Genomic DNA, 15,311 nt, shown 5'->3' with positions numbered 1-15,311 from the left:
CTCTTGTTAAATTAATGACATCAGCTTCTATATTAAGACATTAGACAAAAAAGAACAAATTAAGCCTAAAATAAGCAAAAGAAATGAAACATAATAAGCATTAGAAGATGCCCATCAGCAGACGAATGGATAAGGAAGCTGTGGTATATATACACCATGGAATATTACTCAGCCATTAAAAAGAATTCATTTGAATCAGTTCTAATGAGATGGATAAAACTGGAGCCCATTATACAGAGTGAAGTAAGCCAGAAAGATAAAGACCATTACAGTATACTAACACATATATATGGAATTTAGAAAGATGGTAATGATAACCCTATATGCAAAACAGAAAAAGAGACACGGATGTACAGAACAGACTTTTGGACTCTGTGGAAGAAGGTGAGGGTGGGATGTTTCGAGAGAATAGCATCGAAACATGTATATTATCTATGGTGAAACAGATCATCAGCCCAGGTTGGGTGCATGAGATAAGTGCTCAGGCCTAGTGCACTGGGAAGGCCCAGAGGGAGCGGGTAGAGAGGGAGGTGGGAGTGGGGATTGGGATGGGGAATACATGTAAATCCATGGCTGATTCATGTCAATGTATGACAAAAAACGCTACAATATTGTAAAGTAATTAGCCTCCAACTAATAAAAATAAATGAAAAAAAAAAAAGCATTAGAGCAGGAATCAATGAAAAAACTCAGAAAAACCAACAGAGAAAATCAATGAATCCAAAGTTGGTTTAATATTCTGAAGCCAATCAACATAATTCATAATATTAACAAAATGAAAAAGAAAATCCATATCAAATCAATAGATGCAGAAAAAGCACTTGACAAAATCCAATTTCCACTCCTGATTAAAAATAAAAAACAAAACCCAACTCTCAGTAGGTATAGAAGGGAACATCCTCAGCCTGATGTAGGGCATCTAGGAAAAACCTTTAGCTACCATCAAACTTAATACACTGTGTGTGCGTGTGCTCAGTTGTGTCTGACTCTTTGCGACCCCATGGACTGCAGCACACCAGACTTCCCTGTCCTTCACTACCTTCTGGAGTTCGCTCAAACTCATGTCCATTGAGTTGGTGATGCCATCCAAGCATGTCATCCTCTTTTGCCCCCTTCTCTTTCTGCCCTCAATCTTCCAGCATGAGGGGCTTTTCTAATGAGTTGGCTCTTCGCATCACGTAGCCAAAGTACTGGAGCTTCAGCTTCAGCCTCAGTCCTTCCAGTGAATATTCAGGGTTGATTTTCTTTAGGATTGACTGGTTTGATCTCCTCACTGTCCAAGGGACTCTCAAGAGTCTTCTCCAGTACCACAGTTTGAAAGCATCAATTCATTGGTGCTCAGCCTTCTTTATGGTCCAACTCTCACATCTGTACATGACTACTGGAAAAGCCATAGCTTTGACTAGACAGATATTTGTTGGCAAAGTGATGTCTTTGCTTTTTAATATGCTGTCTAGGTTTGTCATAACTTTTCTCGCAAGGAGCAAGTGTCTTTTAATTTCATGGCTGCAGTCACCATCTGCAGTGATTTTGGAGCCCAAGAAAATAAAATCTGCCACTATTTCCATTGTTTCCCCATCGATTTTCTGGGAAGTGATGGGACTGGATGCCACATGATCTTAGTTTTTTGAATGTTGAGTTTTAAGCCAATTTTTCACTCTCCTCTTTCACCTTCATCAAGAGGCTCATTATTTCCTCTTCGCTTTCTGCCATTAGGGTGGCGTCACCTGCCTATCTGAGGTTATTGGTATTTCTCCCAGCAAACTTGATTCCAGCTTGTAACTCATCCAGCCTGGCATTTCACATGATGTACTCTTGCATAAAAGTTAAATAGCAGGGTTCCTGGTTGTACTTGGTTCCATTCTCAGCTTAGGTCCAAGGACACTTTTCTGAGTCGTTGCACAGGGTGGTCTCCAAAAGTTTTGCTTCCTCAAAGATACATGGCTTCTTCTAAGATCATCACTAGTTTCTCTAGGGCTATAGAATTTTTCTTAACTCCATGGGTGGAACTTACACTATTTCCTTAAAATCTTTTAAATTAATCTTCTCGTTGCTCAGATGAGAAAATGTCACACAAGTTTTATTTCACTATCCACTTTCAGTTTTCTTGTTTTCTATTGTGGTAAAATAAACATAAAATAAGCCATTTTAACCATTTTCAGAGAACAGTTTCAAGTGTACAGTTGGTATTGAGTACATTCACACCATTACACAACCACGGCTACCATCCATCTCTAGAACTTTAAACACTAACTCCCCATCCCCCTTCACCCTTACTCCCTGGCAACCACCATTCTACTTTGTAGGAATTTTGACTATTCTATTCCATCTCATATAAATGGAATCATACAGTATTTGTCCTTTTATTTCTGGCTTAACTTAGCATAATGTCCTCAAGGCTCATCCATGTTGTAGTATGTATCGGGATTTCATTTCTTTTTTAAGATTGAATAATATCCCATCATATGTATATACCACATTGGATATTCACTCATTCGAGTCATTCCACCTTTTAGCTACTGTGAATAGTGTTGCTTTGAATATTAGTTTACAAATACGTTTCTGCCTTCATTTCTTTTTGGTGTACATCCAGAAATTGCTGGATCATTGGGTACTTTCATTTATTTTTTTGAGAAACATTTATACTGTTTTCCATAGTTGGTGTACCTATTTATATTTCCAATGCACCAATACAAGGATTCAGTTTTTCTATATTCTTGCCAACAGTTTTTTGACAATATAGCTATCCTAGTACATATGAAATTGTATCTCATTGTAGTTTTGTATTTCCTTAGTAATTAGCAAGGTTGAGCATATTTTCATTTGCTTATTGGCTACCTGTACATTTTTGGAGACCTATACAAGTTCTTTACTTGAGTCCTTTATTCAAGTACTTTTTAAATTGGTTGTGTTGTAGGAATTTCTTATATATTCTGAAAATTGACTTAAATATATGATTGTATTTTTTCCCATTCTGTGGGCTGTCTTCTGTTGATAATGCCCTTTGATTCACAAGTTTTTAATTTTTAATGAAATCCAGTTTATCTTTTGTCACCTGTGCTTTTGGCATCATATCTTTGTAGTATCGGTTTCCTTTTAATTTTTGAAATGCATTCACTCTTTATGAGTGAATGCTCATGTTGAGTTCTTTGAGTGCTGCCTGAAGAGACTGGCACTCTCTGTAATACCCAAATTTAGCCAGGACCCAGGAACAGCTGGGCAATCAGGTACAGGGGAAGGGGAAACAAACAGCTGAGTCATTCAATATGGTGTCTGGTTTCTTTGGAAAAGAAAAGGCACAGTCACTAGAGTAAAACTGTATGCCTTTATTCAACATAAAATGAGTCATTAAGATAAAATACAGTTTGTCCATGTGCAGAAACATTTATTATACATTCAATCCTGAAGGTAGTTTTATATGACCAATAAGAGGAACAGTCTAAAAGTAGGAAGAATAAAGACAAGAGTGAGAAGGAGCTAAAAGGCAGAGCTTTATCTGTCAAAGTGCTAAGGCCGATGCGTACAAAAATTTTAAAGTAAGACCAACTAAGGTCATTTCTTCCATTCTGATTTCTCTTGGTGCTGGTGAAAGTCTTAAGGTATGGAGCAATGATTCTCAGAATATGGGTTTAAAAAAATAGGTCATAGCACTTATGGTTAAAAGTTTTTAATTTCTAGAGTTTCATTTATCATGTACTCTAGATCTTTCATGGGTTCTAAAAATTTCGTAACAAACTTTCTAATGACAAACTTGCTCTTCACTAAGTTTATTATCAGAGTGAAACTGTCAGGTCCTTTTCAGCACAGATTCTCTCTGTATACAACAAACAGGAAACCAATTTTGAGACTCTGTAAGAATTTCATTAATTTAAAGCTTGTTCAAAATGGTTACATATGGATTCAGCTGGGTTCCCTTCAAACCACTATGCCTGAAAATCTAAAATGAAAACAACGGCTGACATGGAGTTCAAATCTAACTCCAGTGTTTCTAAGCTCTAGGTATCTGAAAACATTAGACACTGGTTTTTTAAAAGAACTGACTCAAGAAATAAAAGATTTTACATACCACACTTTCCATAGGAAGGACATAGACTGTGTGTATAATAATAGTTCTAAAGTATCTTCAGGTATTTTGATAACATTTAGTGCATTGCTTTCTTACTGGGCTAATCTGAATATTAAATATTTATTTACAAAGAGGATCCAAGTGCTCTAGTTGGTTTAATATAGAATTTTTCTGAGCCAATGTCTGCATCACTTAGCCACAGGTGCACAACCTTAAATGCTGAGCAGTGGCAAAAGCTGTCACTAGATAATATGGTTCAATAGAAAACCATCACTTAGCCCACAAAATGCCTCACATCAAATTCCATGTTCCACTCATGGCAATTCATTACATTATAGGAATCCAAAACCTTAAAAAAAAAAAAAAAAAAAGAAGTTTCAGTAAAAGGATAAAAATAATTTTAAGTTTTAATCTATCTTAAATCCAATCTTGGATTTATCTTTCTTCTTCCCTTGGCACTCACTAGGCTTTGCAGCCAAGATGAAAATCAGGATTTTCCCTTTAGTTTCTTTTGAGCTTGAAGAACCAGGAAAGCTGAATTTGCAGTTATTCTTCAAGAATGTCGGTTATCTAGTTACAGCCCACCTCCACAGCTGATCAGCTCTCTCTTCCAAGTTTAGTCTGTGACAAGGAAATCTTTGTAGGCATGCTTGCCCTTTTTAGGTTAAGACTGAGAGATACACAGTGGTACAGAGATTCCTTAGTTTATACAGTCCTTATAAAAGGAACCCAATTTTCTCTTTAAGGTCATTAAGTATAAGGAAAATACAGGGTATCTACCCTTACTTCCTGGACAGACTTGAGACTGTATTACATGGTGGAATACACCTAATACCTTTTTGACTGAAAGGTGAACATGGATATTTTGGAATACAGAAATTCAAGTTGCAAACCCATAATCCAGGTAAAGAAAGTTCAAGAATAAGCACTGAGAAAATAATTTATCCTTTTAAAATCTTTCTACTGGAAAGTCAGAAAGAATTAGGATTTAGGCCACTTTATAAGGGCAAGTGTCCTACTGAAGCCTCTTTTAATTCAAGTTCTATGTAGAAAGCGGGGGGGGGGGGGGGGGGGAGTCAATTCTACAATACTAGAATAAAAAGAACATTAATTTTTCTCCATAATGGAGGGGGAAAGGGGATGAAAATATCTTTTTAAGTTTTAAATGAATACACTTCCTTCTCACCAGTCTACAAGATGGAAATCAAGCTTTTTTGTTTCCTTTAGTTTATTTCGGGTTTGACAGGGAAACTGCTCTATTTACCAAACTGTTAGTTGAAAATAAGATGAAGTACCTTTACTGACATACTGAACAGAATGACTTTCTCAATCTAGGTATTACCAAGAGATTTCTTGAAATTTCTATTAATCTCTAGATCTTCAAATGATAGTTGTCAAAAGGAGGTAAATTTTATCAACCTGGCTCACTTCCACACTGAATTTTCATGCAGGGGCAATGCCTCTTTTCTTTCTTCATGTTTTGCCATCGTGCTTTGCTCAGTGCCTCAGAGACCTCTATTTCATAGTTCATTTACTCTTATTAAATTTCCAATGTATCTTGGGAAATAGCATATATTACTCCTTGAGCTCTGAACTAGACTTATGCTATACAGTTATTCCTTTAGGAAAGCCTTTTACATGACTGCTTTTACCTTTGCTTAACCAGAACTTTAGCACAGTGCTTCGCACATAGGTGTTCAAAAGATATTTGAACATCATGATTTATGTACAGAAACAACTAGAAAACACTGAAATTTGATTTGTGGAGGCCACTCTTGGTCAACTAGTGTTAAAAAGCAATGAACACAGGTTTCTAAGACTCTTTGACGCAAATAAAGGAAAGCTGGGGATCCAAGTTGAAGCTGTGTTCCGGTGTATTGCTTTCTCAATCAACTGCGGTCCTTGAAGTCCTATGTCACTACCTGAACGTGAATTTTACTTCCTGTGAGGTAGGAATAACAGTAAGTATGCATCAGAAATGGGGGGGGGGGGGGGGCGCGCATCCTTGTAAATGGTTATCATGAATTGGTTCACACACTTTGAAATATTTCACCTTCATTCTTATCTACTAAATATGGGAATTACGAGGCACATGTTCCCTGAGGATTTTTTTCCTTTAGAAATGTTTTTCAGCAAAGATTTAGTGCTGTTCTCTTAGGCGTCTATTTTCAACATGTTTGGGCAACCCTATGTATGAGTTTCCAATTTTTAAAAATAAGGCCATCTATTAGAAAAACATTCTCGGGACTTCCCTGGTGGTCCAGTGGTTAAGACTCTGCACCCTGAATGCAGGAAGCATGCGCTTTATCCCTGGTCAGGAAGATAAGATCCTGCATGCCACCCAAAGCAGCATACTCCTTTTTTTAAAAAAGTATTTTATATATTCTAATTTCCAAAAATTGCATTTATCAGTGAAAATCACCACAGCAATTATGGAGAGAACTAGTAAACTACAATTAAGTGTTTCATAGGTCATTAAAATATATTCTTCAAACTCTGACCTTACTTCCTTTCAGGTCGCCAATAAAGCTATATATTATTCATTTTTAAAGAATGGGCTATATTTCTTTATTTCCAAAGACTATCTAGGTATCCTCTGCTCCTCAGTCAAATCCTAGAACTAAATATTTACAATCTCAAAGTGACTTCTGGAGAACAGGACTCCAGGTTATCTCCAGTATGTGGTTAACCTCTCCTCTAACATCTGGCTCAGTCCTCATTTCCATAAACATATTTCTTGGCATTAGAAGAGCAACATTCAAGTTTTCTTAGCCCTTCTATCTCCAGATCAATTGGGAAAGACATAAAACTGGCTATGAAATTCACTTCTCAAAGAAGGGAAACAGAATGATTTCTATTATCTTCATGAGATTATTTCTTCATGTAAACTCTATGGCCTGAAGGTGATGGCAGAGAATGTTAATGAGTTATTAACCATTGTGGAAAAAGAAAAACCTACCTCCCCCCTTACAGGTATTTTCTTATCATTCTTTGTCTTAGAAGCATACTACATGTCAGTGTATGACAAAAACCACTACAATATTGTAAAGTAATTAGCCTCCAACTAATAAAAATAAATGGAAAAAAAAAAAAAAAAGGATTCACCATGTTTTGTTTTGACTTTCCCAGCAGTAACATTAGGTGGTTAGGAGAGAAAACAAATTTAAGGGTGAAAGCAGAGAGACAGACAGATCGGGAGAACGTAATATTTTTACTAGAGTTCTGAAAGAAATACACTACCCTGATTTATCACAAATTTCTCATTTTACTATCTTCTGTGCAATCTGTTGGTAATCTTCCAATAGTAGTATAAGGCAACAACTGAGGGCCCTCACCCACACCACTTTCACATGTATGTCAGACCTCAAGATGCATCAAAAACTCCAAGGTTGTTCATTTTCACTTTAATTATCTTTTACTTAATAATAAAATGAAAAATAAGAATATATGAATACATACAATCTATATACATATATTTATTGCAAATACTTAAAATTCTTATGTAAAATGATTTTTCTATACTTGTGAAAAAATATGTTTTTAAATGGTGTTGACACCAACTTCTCTGTACATACCCTCAATTCCAATGTTAACAATTCCTTTAAAAAGGCAAAAGACACAAAAGTTTAGCATTTACCAAACCAGTCTCTACAAACCTTTAAGCCAGAAGGAAAAAAAATAGCTTGTGGTAAATAAGTCAATTATCTTTTAAAATAAAAAATAAACTCCAAAACGTCCCCTTATTGCATTTATTTATTTTTTGGAAATAATCTGAGTGTCTTTGAGTAACTTTCTTTGAAATAACTTGTGCCTTAACAGTGAGGTCCTACATTAAACATACCTTATATGAGAAATTCAAAGTCTTCCACTGTCACTTTTTACATAGATATTAAAATATATATTACTTAAAATATATTACTGGAAAGCTATTTTTTAAAATTGATCTTTAATAGTTGTATCAAATGTAAAGCATTAAAAAAAATAAAGTAACCAAGAATCTATGAAGCTCTTACTTCAACTTTAGGAACTGTTTTACCTATTGTTCTCTTTCAATAGGTTATGTAGGTATTGAAACACGGTAGGAAAGATCCCTGCTTATTATTATATTTCTCAGAGTCTCTTTGGACTATTCTATGAATTGAGCTGAAAGCTACCCTTGGCCAAGTTTTTTTTTTTTTTTTTTTACTTAGCACATTGTTGTAATGAAATGGGGAGACTTTTCTCTCCTTGCTGTGAAGTGAAATCCCTAAGTCACAGAGAAAACCCTAGTACTGCTTACTGACAGCTCTAAACAGTGATGTCATGACCAGAGAAGACTCCCTCATTTTAACAAATAATTTCACCCAAGAGGCCTTCAGGACTCAGGTGAAGAAAGGCAGTAAGAAATTAGGATGGTAAACTATCCGATTATGAATGAGCTTATGCCTTCACCGGGAAGGCAATAAAGTCTTCTTCTGGCTATTTATTTAAATTTGTGGTATCTACACTGTGTGCCTTCCCAGCCCATATAAGTATCCTTCCCCGCCACAAGAAAAATTTCACATCTGCCAGGTCTAATTTTTAAAAAATGTTACATGGGGTACTATAGACAGCTTCAGTATCTTCAACATGGGTTATTATGTAGGGCAAACAACTTCAGGTTATTTGGCTTTTGTTTGTTTAACAGGAGGAAGAATTTTAATTAAAAAATCTTTAAGATTCAGGGAGGCTTCTCTACTAGACAACTTACAATATTCGTCAGTGAGACTGAGGTGATAGATACATCATTAATGCCATCTCCCCAAGGTGACCCGCAATGGAAGGTTATCTGAAGGCAGAGAAGATACCCTGGAGGCATCAGCATCAGGCAGCATACCTGACTAGTCACTGGAAATAGTGCAACTTAATACCATAAAAATAAGCTGAGCAGTTATTAGACACATTCCAGACTGAACTGAAAGGTAAAGTAACTGAAAACCTAAGATTAAAAACTGCTTGAAAGGTACTGGAATATGATATTCTAGTAATTTAAAGGTTTTCTTGTTCCTACTGCTTCATTTTTGAAAGAGCCAGATTCTAATTTTTGTTCTTTCAGTTCAGTCAGCATTGTAAGATGACCTTCTACTTGACACCACTGTTTTGAAACAAACTGATAAACAAACTGCATTCAATTTTGTACCAATCTAACAGCATCTATTTTCTCATTTAGTCAAGATTGAGGCAGTGCACCTAGCTGACGATGTACTATTTTATTAGCTGGGGATTATTTGTAAAGAGAATCTGGTGAATGGTACTGCTTAGGGCCTCTCTGCAAGAGCCTGGGTCAAGATGAATAGGCACAATATGGTTTGCTCTCTAAACGGACGTGAAAATCCCTGATGCCTTTCCTCCTTTCCTGGTTAGTCTGTCCATCCTTAGATGAAGAGAACCGTGGAGGAGAGACTTTCTATGATAGGAAAGGCGTGAAGAAGAAAAATCATTTTGAAAATTCAAATTGATCGTTCAAGTTCACCGTAGGGTCAGTTCTGAAACAGTCAACCACTGCAGGCAGGCAGGCCATCCCTCAGTCCGGCCACTAAAGTGGGGAGTGAGAAAGCTGGGAGTGGAGAGTTTTAACTATCAACAGGTCTTTTAAACACCCCTTGGGATTACCCAGGGCACTGACAATTTGAGAACAGAACCATGGTTTCTGATTTCTACTGGTTACTGGCTGGAGAACTTGCTCCTTATCCTTGGATCCTTGCAGATTTCTTATGTGTTAGCTATGTGTGTGCTGGAAGAAAAAGGAAGTTAGAAGAACATCAAATTGTCTTGGCTGAAATAGAACACAGATATTAACCCTCTATTTGCTTTGGGCCATAAAAAACTCAGAAACAAACAAAAAACAAAAGTAAATAGTTTCTTGTGGGGTTTGAAAGTATTAAGAGTGTATGTATAATTTGACGGGTGAGGTAGGGAGGGGTTGGTAGTACAATGGGGGCAAAGCTAAGATTATTACTGTCTACTTTCCCCTATCTGGAATGTGACTCCTTAATTAAGGAGTTTAAACTGTTCTGCATTTTGTATATATCACATCCTGAATATTAAGCACGATGACAACTGTGCTAGGTGGCACTAATACATGTTCTTTACACACATGAAATTAGGAGATCTGAAATCAATATGCAAACGATGCACACTGACAATCCCCAACTTTTTAATACCAAATATGGTAAATTGTAGACTTATTTTCATGTTCTTTAACCGTGACCTAAACACATGTATTCAAAAATTCTTCAGTAATGAGACAGGATTCAACAAAAAGGAAACAAAAAAAAGAACGAACAAAAATTTGGAGTCACTATCTCTTCCTTTCTAAATGTTCCCTTAGTCATTCACTAAAGCCCCTTTACATTAGAAACTTCTAATGTTTAGACAGCAGTAATCCAAAACAGGGGACATGTTTTCTAAAAGAGGAAAAGTGTCTGACTTTTACAGTGTGTATGCCACACATATATGTTCAAAGTAATATAATTAAGATGACTTCCATGCTCCTCAAATGCCTGGGAGGTCAAAACAGATATAACAGCATGGGGCAAATGTGGTATTAAAGAGTTTTTCTACCTGTAGATACAGCTGACTGTAGAACATTAGGTAACAGGTTGGAGAAAAGAGGGGGAGAGAGAAGGGCTACTTTGTTTCTAGTGTTAAAATTGTCTTCCAAAGTTCCTTAAATTCAGTTTAACAATTTCTGCACCTTTACTCTGCTTACCCAACAAAACACCCTATCACTGACACTTCTCTGTTAATTTTCTACTAGTATTTCAAACTTGTTTGTAAGCTCCCATGAATGACTAAATCCTCAGGGATTATTGCTGGACTTACTGCCCTGCACAGGTGATGGTGACCCCAGGGGTCTAGTGAGGCAACTCTTTCATAGTTCACACTCTCTTCTTCAGGGCAAAGAAGTGGGATTAGGGAATGGCAGGGATTCACAAACTGCAAGCAGAATGCCTGGCAATAGGACTGGTCTGTGGAAACCAAGAACCAACTCAGAACTTTCAGAGTGAGAAACACTACCTATGAAATTAATGCCTTATCAAAAATAAGAACTGGAGCAGGTTCCACCTAGGTAAAGGGAGTGAGTAAACCCTCAATCTAAATTCTGCAAAGGCTGAAGAATCTATGTAAAGCCTGCGGTCAGACTGTCAAGACATAATCAACATGAACAGTCATTTCCTCAGACCATTCCTCCACTCCTTCCTTTCTCTAGCCTCTTAGGAAAGGGCAGAAGGGAAACTGCTGCCTTTTACCATGTGTGGCATTAAACTTTTCACATGAAATGAAAAGTCACATGAAGTGGAACAGCAATCTGAAGTCAAAGTAATACATCATTACCTAAACACCTGGAAAAATGTTAAAACGATGTGACATATTTACATGATTTTCTAAGTGCAAACTTGTCACAAATTCACAAAGTCTTGCTCGACTTGGACTTACTATACAAGGTGCTCTTTCTCTAAAATGTAAGATCTGTATTCTGTGTTCCTGATTAAGTAACACTTGTCTCTTAAGACAACTCAAACTGAAACCTACTTGTTTATTTCTGTGATTCCAAAAGAATGCAAAAACCACATCTATCAACCCTTCCCCATTCCTGTCTCCTTTACAGAGTGCTCTCTTTCTGATCTCATTACCGAACGACGAGGCAGGAGACACACAGTTTGGAGGGGCCGATGCAATCATCGTGGCAGAAGGCTCCACAGCCCTTGCACATGATCATAGCTTTCAATCGGCAGTAACATTTCGAAGGCGTGTCCTCTATGCTGTTCTCTTCAGGAAAGGCCTGGACAGGAATGGTCTGGCCGTGGCTGCCAGCATTCATGGCCTGGCTGGCAGGGATAGCCGTGACAGTCACTGAAAAGGACATGACATCACCAACATTGCTAGACACCTGACTACAGTCGGGCATCCCCGGGACAGCAGAGTTATGGTCCATGTCCGATGAGGTGGAGACGTTGATCATGCCTCTGTAGCTTGGCCCGATCTGTGTGGGGCTCCCGTACAGCTTTGGGGTTTGCAGTGGTGGAAGGAGAAGAGACTGATGGGTAGGACTGTCTGCAGGCAGAGGAAGAGACGTAGAATTGAAAAGCTCTGGGCTGCTCCGCATGGTCTTACCTCTCACTGCATGAGCCATCTGCTTCTGCGCTGCCTGAATAAAATCTCTGGCTAGGGTCTTCTCATCAAAGGTTTGGCCTCGAGTGAACAGGTAATTCTCCTTACTTAAAGGGGTTTGCTCAGGCACTGGTGTCTCTGCCTTCACATTCTTTTTAGCTGCACAGTCACTGGTGGACAGGGTTTCTCTACTGTGTGGTCCTGAACTTGCATCACACTTGCCAGAACTCTGGGCAGCCTGCAGCTCCTCCTTCACCAGGACAGATTCTTGCTCATCATCAGTACTTTCCTCATCAGTATCATCTTCCTTCCCGCTGCTACTATCTCCTGCTGCATTTTTACAGTCTGTGTATCCCATTTTCAAGGCCTCAGTGGGGCTACTCAGACAAAATCGGTCTTCGGGGTTCACAGAATGGGTCCTCCTAAAGCTCTCTGAACCCCGGCCATAGGTGGAAATATTAAGTAAGTAGTGACCTGCCATTGCAGGCTTCGATGTCCTTCTGCCAGCAAAACCCAGCATGAACCTCTGGCTTGTGGAGATGTCCTCGAACTGGAAACCTGAGTGAGTAAAGCTGAACTGTGAGGGCTGCACAAATGAGAGAATGTTCTGCCTCCGAACCCTCTGGCTGAGAGTCTGAAGAATCTGATCTTGGGTGGCCTTACTGAGTCCTTCTTGGTACTGGTGTGTGTCAATGCCAGAGTCCCTTAGATCCTTACCTGAAAAGAGCTGCAGGGGTCTTGAAACCTGGGGGGGCTGCTTGCTTTGCAAAGTTTTACCCAGGTGCTGTGCAGCTGGATGGGACTGTCTCTCGTGAACTTCCTCTCTGGGGCTGTTCTCTGTCATGCTGGTACCTACGAGTGCTCCTACCCTCTTCTCCTCTTTTGTAGTGAGTGGAACAGTTTTCATTTCAACTTTGGTGAGAGGTTTAGGCAGAATTTGCTCCATGGGAACATCTTTGCCCTGCAGCAGCTGAGTTACCAAAGGATTATTAGCAGGGATACTAGAGCTTGGCCTTGAAATGGGTCCATTCATATGTGAAGAAGTTCCCAGAGTTTTAAGGCTAGAAGCTGCCGGCAAAGTGCTCAAGGATGGAGCTGATCCGGTAGGCGCTGTGGTTATGCTGACCTGGTGCACAGGGAGCTTCTCTAAAGTGGCTGTCGTTAACAGAGATGTTAAAGGGGAGGCGGTTGGATCCACTGCAGCGCTAGCACTTATCTCTGCTGAGGCCGGAGGATTTGGGGCATTCTTACTAGAACCTGCTTTAGGCTCCACTGTGCCAGCGGCTGCAAAATGAACAGGTGAGGCTCCCGCCATCAGAGGAGGATCCACTGGAGCTGGAGGTGCTTTCTCCTGCCTACTGTTACTGGGCCCTTGGTGCTGGCTAAGAGAGGCCACAGTGCCTGTTGCCCTGGGGGGATTTAGTTTTTCATTACTAAATTTTCCTAAAGCTGGCGGGAGTGCATGAGTGTGGGCTGCTGAGGGGACACCTGTGCATGCTCCACCGACGGCAGATGCGGGAGGCACTGAGGGGGTTTGCTGTAGTTGTGCTCCAGGGCCACTATGAGGCTGTGGCTGGCCTGCGGTCCTGGTCTCAGACTGGGGCTGAGAGTCTGGCCCAGCAGGTAAAAGCTCTCTCGTACCTCCCCTGCTTCCAGTTCCTGCCAGTTCCAGTGCGGGGCTCTTGCCAGGTTCACTGACTCTGTCTGAGTCAGGATCCCCTCCTCTAGCAGTTCTCCTTTCACCCCCCTCCCCTGGACCCTGTCCACCGCCTGGGCCAGGTCCTGGAATGGTCCCTCCAACTGAGGCGGCAGCAGCGGCTGCGGCTGCGGCGGCGGCAGCTGCCCTCTGTGCTTTGACCAGCTGGGCTTTTGCTTTGATGTCTGCAAGGGTTCTGGCTCCTGTTCTGTTAGGACTAGTGATGGAGATTGGAAAACGAGCCCTGGGAGAGACCTGCGATGTAGGAAACGGCATGGGAGAGATTCTGGAGACCGGGATCTGAAAGAATTAAGGGGAGAAAAAAACAACAGAACTTAGCTTTTTTTTATATGAGTAACAAAACTTCATTAACACAAATTCTGAGAATAGGATGAACACTATGACAAGGATGGGAGGCCTGTGGCTAAGAGACCAATCCATGGAGACAGCCACACAGGTCCGTCTCTAGGGTCCTTTCACCTCTATTGGTGCCAAAGGCTCTCCTCCATTGACATTCACTCCCACCCAAAGTTGCAAAGCTCTTTTCTCAACACAACTCTGTCTTAATGTCACTACTACTCACAACAGCTGATCATTTAAGATACAGACCTTTCCATGATATCTGCATTTTAAAATGTGCGTAAAAGTGAGAAGAGCAACAGAAAAAATAAAGTTTAGTCACGAAGTCATGTCCATCTCTCTGCGACCCCATGGACTTTAGCCCACCAGGCTCCTCTGTCCATGGGATTTCCCAGGCTAGAATACTGCAGTGGGTTGCCATTTTCTTCTCCGGGGGGGTCTTCCCAATCCCGGGATCAAACCTGTGTCTCCTGCATTGGCAGGAGGATTCTTTACCAGTGAGCCACCTGGGAAGCCTGTCTTTTATTTCTTGGCTTTACTACGAGGTCCAGGGGAAATTTCTTGTTCTCTTTTACAGACTCACAAATGTACAGCTAAGCATACAGGCTGAATTATCTCAAATTACAGAGGCCACTGGATAGCACAAGAAGAAAGACAATGTGTAACCCACCCCACCCACCCAAGAGGGAGTACGTACATATTGTGTACACTGTGAACCAAAGTCATCCTCACTGTCTGCTGGCATTATACTTATTTGTAGAGCTTTAAAAATATATATGTGCCCTAAGTCCTATCCCTAAAATTAAAAATTAGAACTCCCAGAGAAAAAATGCATTTCTAAAAACCTTGTGAGGAGATTCTGAATGCATGGTTAGGTCTGAAAACACTCAAAACATCAAATCAGTTATGGCAGCAATAAAAGGGTCAAGGTACACTTAAACATCATGGCTCTTGATACAAAGATACATGATCTCTTACATCAATGACCTCCTCCTGTTTACTATTATACTTACAGAATACTTTCCATAATTGTCTTAAAATACAGGAGTAGCCAGC

At 39.7% G+C, this 15,311-nt stretch overlaps 1 protein-coding gene across 2 annotated transcripts in view; it reads right to left on the bottom strand.

The window, feature by feature from the left end:
* Positions 1-3,306: 3,306 nt before the first annotated feature.
* ASXL2 (ASXL transcriptional regulator 2) overlaps positions 3,307-15,311 on the bottom strand; it is a 124,564-nt gene continuing 112,559 nt past the window's right edge. For both annotated transcript variants that reach the window (XM_020913823.2, XM_070450710.1), the window contains one exon: positions 3,307-14,195. In XM_020913823.2, the coding sequence (XP_020769482.1) occupies positions 11,718-14,195 (2,478 nt within the window). In that variant the 3' untranslated portion in view covers positions 3,307-11,717. The remainder of the gene's footprint in view (positions 14,196-15,311) is intronic.

This window comes from Odocoileus virginianus, chromosome 2, assembly GCF_023699985.2.
Source record: "Odocoileus virginianus isolate 20LAN1187 ecotype Illinois chromosome 2, Ovbor_1.2, whole genome shotgun sequence".
Taxonomy (NCBI): Eukaryota; Metazoa; Chordata; class Mammalia; order Artiodactyla; family Cervidae; genus Odocoileus; species Odocoileus virginianus.
The sequence above is the reverse complement of the archived record's forward strand: the minus strand, read 5'-3'. Positions and strand labels throughout refer to the sequence as shown.